Raw genomic sequence first — 6,381 nt, forward strand, 5'->3', positions numbered from 1 at the left:
AATGACATTGTGTGGGCGCATTCATCTGGCATCATCGAGGGCAGACATGAGACACGCTGGAGCAGTGGAGGGCTGCACTGCAGCTGCTGGAACTCTGTGTGAAGTGCTATCACTTGTTGCCAGCCTCATAGCATTTCATTGGCTGGCTGGCTGGCAGATAGGGGAGGGGCCTAGGGTGCTAGAGGGCTTCTGAAAAAATCTGCCCTATTAGTGCTTGACCAGTTTAGAGCACATATTAGTGAAACCACAAAAAAAAAAAAAACTTCAAAGAAGTGAAGACGGCCTGACCTGTGGTGGTGCAGTGGATAAAGCGTCGACCTAGAAATGCTGAGGTCACCGGTTCAAAACCCTGGGCTTGCCTGGTTAAGGCACATATGGGAGTTGATGCTTCCAGCTCCTCCCCCTTCTCTCTCTCTGTCTCTCTCTCCTCTCTCTCCCTCTCTGTCTCTCCTCTCTAAAAATGAATAAATAAATAAATTAAAAAAAAAAAAGAAGTGAAGACTCATCTAGCTGTAATTCCTGGGGATCTTACCAACCAGTTGCAACTTCTAAACGTTTCCATCAACAAACCGTTTAAAGTCTTTATACAAGAAGAATGGAACAAATAGATGGCTGCTGGTAATCATAATCTGACACCAACTGGAGAAATGAAGAGACCCACTATCACTCAAGTTTCTGAATGGGTGAGAACATCATGGCAGTCAGTGAAGAATGAAACCGAGGTATGGTCATTCAAAAAATGTGGCATTAGCAGTGCCTCAGATGGCACTGAAGATGGTATCATATATGAAAATAGCGAAGAAAGTGATACCAGTGATTGTGAATAACTGAGCTTCTTAAATTCTGACACTAGTGATGATGAGTTCCTGGGGTTCCCAGACAAGAGTGTTTGAACATTAAAGTTTCTTCTCCTTTGTTAATAACAGTGCTAATGGTTGTTAATACTGCTGTTGAGTTTACAATGTTGAAATATTATTGTGGTATATTTTATTAAATATTTTAACACACCTCCTTAAAAACCTTAGGTACATCTTATGGTCAGGTGCATTTTATGAAGCAAAAAATATGGTAATCAGTCTGTTTACCTAAAAATAAAAGGCCAAAGTGAGACACAATACACATTTATTTGAGATTCAAGAAGCACTGGTTCAGGCAGAAACCCAAATAGTGCTCCCATTATAAGGTGAAGACAAAAGGTAGTTATGAGAAAGGGGATGAATTACATAAATAGAAAAAAGGAATTCTGCACATAAACTAATGTAGTGATGCTAATTTTAAAGAATGTTTTAATTTCCAGTCCAGTAGTCATAATATCTGCTTTACTGTTATCTTTGCAAACAGTTGTCTATACCATGTAGCTTTAGGCCCAGTCTAAATGTCATTTTGCCCAAGTTTGAAAAATAAGATATGCAAGCAGTTCCTCTGGGATGGCAGCTCCAACTCCATTTTAAAATGGCTCCATTTATATTATTTTTTACATTTCCCCTGATGATGATCCTTCCTTGAAAGCAACATTAGTCAGTTAAAAGTATTGTTGGTCCCTCATTGCCAGGATGGTTCATTCCCCAATATGGTTCATTTCCCTCCTACGTGTAGAAGGGAAAGAGGTTCTCTTAGAAGCCTCATGTGAGCAACAAGAGCACCAAAACAGAGTAAGTCTTGACCGTCATGCTTAAGGGCAAACATCTTCTGTAGTTCTTGAGGTTTCTCCTATGAAGTCTCAGAGGCCTTAGAGATCTCAAAACGCTGAGCTACCATTCGAGTCCTTGCTCTCTTTGTAACATCAAGCTATGCAAAACAAAGATTTTTTGTTTGTTTGTTTGTCCGTTTTTTTTGTTTTTTTGACAGAGACAAGAGAAAGCCGGAGAGAGGGACAGATAGGGACAAACAGACAGGAAGGGAAAGAGATCCAAAATATCAATTCTTCGTTGCAGCTCCTTAGTTGTTCACTGATTGCTTTCTCATATGTGCCTTAATTGCTCTACAGCAGAGCAAGTGACCCCTTGCTCAAGCCAGTGACCTTTTGGCTCAAGCTAGAGACCATGGGGTCACATCTATGATCGTATGCTCAAGCCAGAGACCCTGCACTCAAGCTGGTAAACCCATGCTCAAGCCAGATGAGCCCAAACTCAAGCCAGTGACCTCAGGGTTTCGAACCTGGGTCCTCCGTGTCCCGGTCTAACGCTCTCTCCACCAAGTCACCACCAGGTCAGGCACAAAACAAAGTTTTATGACAGCAAAAATTCCTGTAATAACAAAATGCTAAACCCAACTTACAGAATAGATCTGAAACAGGATGCAATACCTGAGGGTAGTCAGCTAACGATATTAAGGAATCATGACGTGTCCATGGGCTCTGTATTGAACCATTTAGGCTTGTGCCTGGACTTGAGTTCTATCTTTATTTCACCAGAGGTGTTTTATTCTAAGTACTTCAAAAGATATTAACAATGCAAACCCCCTTGCTTAGTTAGGATAGACAATTCTATTGTCTAAAATAACTGTGCAAGGGAATTTAAAGATTTTTCCTGTTTTGACACTAGCCTCGACAATTTCCTCTTAGGATGCTGGTAACTGTCTAATCATGTATTTATTTATTTTAATATTTGCCCAAGGAAACACTATTTTTCCAAACCTGGTACTTTTACTGAAATAGACATTACTAGGTATTAGATATCCTTAAGTATATGTGCAACCAACTGCACATTTTGACCTTAAAGTAGATTTCAAGATGACACCCAATGCTGAGCTAGCTTCCTAGACAGAAATTAAGGCAAAAAGTAACTAGGGAGGGAAATTTTGGGGGGGTAGAAAGGAACTGAAGTAAAGAAACGGAAGAAGAAAAGAGAAAAATGAAGGTATAGATTATACAAGCCTGATCCTGGATTAGCATTCACAACTGGTGTCTACCTCATTTCCTAGTAATTTTAAATTTTACATTCTGTTGGTTGAGGAGTAGAGTTCAGTAGAAGAGCATTCTTAAGTGGGAAACATGTATTCAAGATCTCTCAAAGTAGAAACCATGTCTTGCCTACTCACCACTGTAACCTCAGTGCCCAGCAAAGCATCCACACAGATTCATAAACACAATGGGATGTAAAAGATCAGGGAGGGAAGGAGGGAGGGAGATAAAGAATCTGGAATAGAAGAGAGATTATTGAGTGCAAATGGATGCTTTAGGTGTTCTTTTGCAAACTTTTGTTTCCGTATTATATTTATACATACATATATGTGCATGTGTACTGAGTAATTATGTAAATTTTAATTTTTACCATGGGTTACAATCCTTTTTTTTTTTTTTTTTTTACAGGGACAGAGAGAGGGAGAGAGAGAGGGATAGATAGGGACAGACAGACAGGAATGGAGACAGATGAGAAGCATCAATCATCAGTTTTTCGTTGTGACACCTTAGTTGTTCATTGATTACTTTCTCATATATGCCTTGACCGGGGGCCTTCAGCAGACCGAGCAACCCCTTGCTCTAGCCAGCGACCTTGGGTCCAAGCTGGCGAGCTTTTTGCTCAAGCCAGATGAGCCCGAACTCAAGCTGGCGACCTTGGGGTCTCGAACCTGGGTCTTCGGCATCCCAGTCCAATGCTCTATCCACTGCGCCACCACCTGGTCAGGCTACAATCCAGTTTTGAAAATACCATATTACTATATTCCAAAGAACACTTTATAAGTCAGTCAGCTTTACTGCATTTATTCCAATGGTTCTCAACCTTTATTTTTTAACCTGATATCCTTAGGCAGTATGATACTCTCCCACAAGAAAAATAGCTCCAGATAGCAGAAGAAAAAACTCGTCGACTATTCCATTATCTTGCCTAATAGTTTTCATATGGGTTACTACCATGTCCCTACCAAGCCTAAGATCTCTGAAGATGAACTGCCTCTCCCTCTAATAATATTCCCCTGATAGTGCTTAGCAATATATTAGCACATTCAGTAAATACTTACAGATACTATCAGTTGCCCTCCTGAATAATTACATTAAAATTAACAAAAACTACAGGCATTAGTCTGACATAGCAAAAATAAAAAGGATAAGGGGAACTCTAAGCACATTAAAAGTTGAAAATAAATCAAGTAAAATAAAATAATCTAAGCAAAATTTTCTATATTAATAAACCTTGCTGAATGCTACACTGAAAGATTCTACCACACCATCTGGATCAAATTACGTTCTCTGAAGGAATGAGAAACAAAATAAGCCCTGCCTTTTAGAACTTGTGTGGGTAGTACTTTTTAAACTACAGTATTTGAAAGTGGACTCAAAAGATTAAAAATTCAACACAAAGGTGCTACCCACTCCAGTAATCTATATCCACAAGTTTTCTTTTCTTTTTTCTTTTTTTGTATTTTTCTGAAGTTGGAAACGGGGAGGCAGACTCCAGCATGCGCCCGACCGGGATCCACCTGGCATGCCCACCAGGGGGCGTTGCTCTGTTGCCACCAGAGCCATTCTAGCGCCTGAGGCAGAGGCCATGGAGCCATCCTCAGCGCCTGCGCCAATTTTGCTCCAATGGAGCCTTGGCTGCGGGAGGGGAAGAGAGAGACAGAGAAGAAGGAGAGGGGGAAGGGTGAAGAAGCAGATGAGCGCTTCTCCTGTGTGCCCTGACCGGGAATCGAACCCAGGACTCCTGCACGCCAGGCTGACGCTCTACCATGGAGCCAACTGGCCAGGGCCTATATCCACAAGTTTTCAATTCACCTGTTACAGATTTATCATAAAAGTACCTTTGCCCTGGCTGGGTAGCTCAGTTGGTTAGAACGTCATCCCCATAAGCCAAGGTTGTAGGTTCCATCCCCCACCAGTGCACTTACAAGAAACAATGAATGCATAAATAAGTAGAACAACAAATCGATGTTTCCCTCTCTCCTTTTCTTTCTAAAATCAATAATTTTAAAAAAGCATCCATCCTCCCAGACCTTTTTCTAAAGGTCTAAAAAACTTGATGCACATCTCTGAATCACAGAAATGAACCAGTAAAAGTGCACTATATATTTTGGTCTTTGGTCTCATCAGCTAAAATGGAAGACTAGGGAAGACGACAAAGCGAAGGGGGCGCAGACTGAAGGTCGAAGCGGGAGGTGGGGAGAGGGACAGAGGGAGGCCTGCAGGGCAAAGCAGGCTGACAATGCGGCAGCCTCAGCGGGCCGGCGCGCCCATCTGCTCCGCGGCGGCAGCGCGTCCTCTTACACGTTCCCTGTCCCCTCCCGGACCCCTCACCTCGCTTGATCACATGCATCGCAGCTAGTGGCTGAGGCGCTACCGACTCGAAAACGGGCTTGGAGCGCTGAGGCGCCGGCAGGATCTAGAGAGCGGCGGAGTGTGGAAAGTCGAACTCCGCGGACTGCTCAGGTGCACGTTGCTGAAGTGGGCCACAGAGCACTTCACTCCCCAGAGCAAAGGCGGGAGAATCCGTATCCTTCCCGCCACCCGAGACGCAAAAGCGAAAGGAAGTACGCCGCCAGCGCCCCGGCCGGTGGGGCGGACTAGCATAGCTGAAAGTGAACCCATGGTTAACTGCCCATGGCGTTTAACCCCGGAATAGGGGCGGGACCCCGGAAGCCGGAAGCCGCGTCTCTGCCCGCAAAGCAGTGAGTGTAGGCATGCTCGGCGGGAAGACGGCTCTCCCGTCGCCATGGTAAGTATGGGCAAGGCCCTGCCGACCATGCTTCTTCATAGCCGCATTGGGTGTGGATTCGCCTAGAGGGGATGTCATCCCTCGCTGCCATGTTGGGTGTGGTCAAAGCCTCACCCGAGCCCCAGACGAGACCCACCACTCTGAGCCCGCCAGGCCTGCCCCCGCCCCCACCTTAGCCTCCCCATTCCTGCATCCCGGGTTAGGTTAAAACACTTCAAGTATTTTGAAATAACAGCTAAAACCAACCACCTAAAACATTGGTCCCGAACCTTTTTTGGGCCACGGATCAGATAATGTCAGAAAATATTTTCCTGGACCGGCCTTTAGGGTGGGACAGATAAATGCAGAAAATAAAATTATGCGACCAGAGTAAAAACTGTGGTATTTTTTTATTAATTTTAATGGGGTGACATTGATAAATCAGGGTACATATGTTCAAAGAAAACATGTCTAGGTTATTTTGACATTTAATTATGCTGCATTCCCATCACCCAAAGTCCAATTGTCTTCCATAACATTCTGTTTTTCTTTGTGCCCCTCCCCTCCCCCAACCCCTACCCTCTCCTCCCCCCTCCCTGTAGCCCCCACACTCTAGTCCATGTCTCTGAGTCTCATTTTTATGTCCCACCTATATATAGAATCATATAGCTCTTAGTTTTGTCTGATTTACTTATTTCGCTCAGTATAATGTTATCAAGGTCCATCCAGGTTGTTGTAAATGATCCGATGT

The 6,381-nt window shown here is 43.6% G+C and overlaps 1 protein-coding gene across 1 annotated transcript in view; it reads right to left on the reverse strand.

The window, feature by feature from the left end:
• RRM1 (ribonucleotide reductase catalytic subunit M1) overlaps window positions 1-5,533 on the reverse strand; it is a 72,624-nt gene extending 67,091 nt beyond the window's left edge. Inside the window, exon 1 of the mRNA XM_066367043.1 lies at window positions 5,234-5,533. Within this exon, the coding sequence (XP_066223140.1) occupies window positions 5,234-5,252 (19 nt within the window). The 5' untranslated portion in view covers window positions 5,253-5,533. The remainder of the gene's footprint in view (window positions 1-5,233) is intronic.
• Between the last annotated feature and the right edge of the window lie 848 nt (window positions 5,534-6,381).

This window comes from Saccopteryx leptura, chromosome 1, assembly GCF_036850995.1.
Source record: "Saccopteryx leptura isolate mSacLep1 chromosome 1, mSacLep1_pri_phased_curated, whole genome shotgun sequence".
Lineage (NCBI taxonomy): Eukaryota > Metazoa > Chordata > Mammalia > Chiroptera > Emballonuridae > Saccopteryx > Saccopteryx leptura.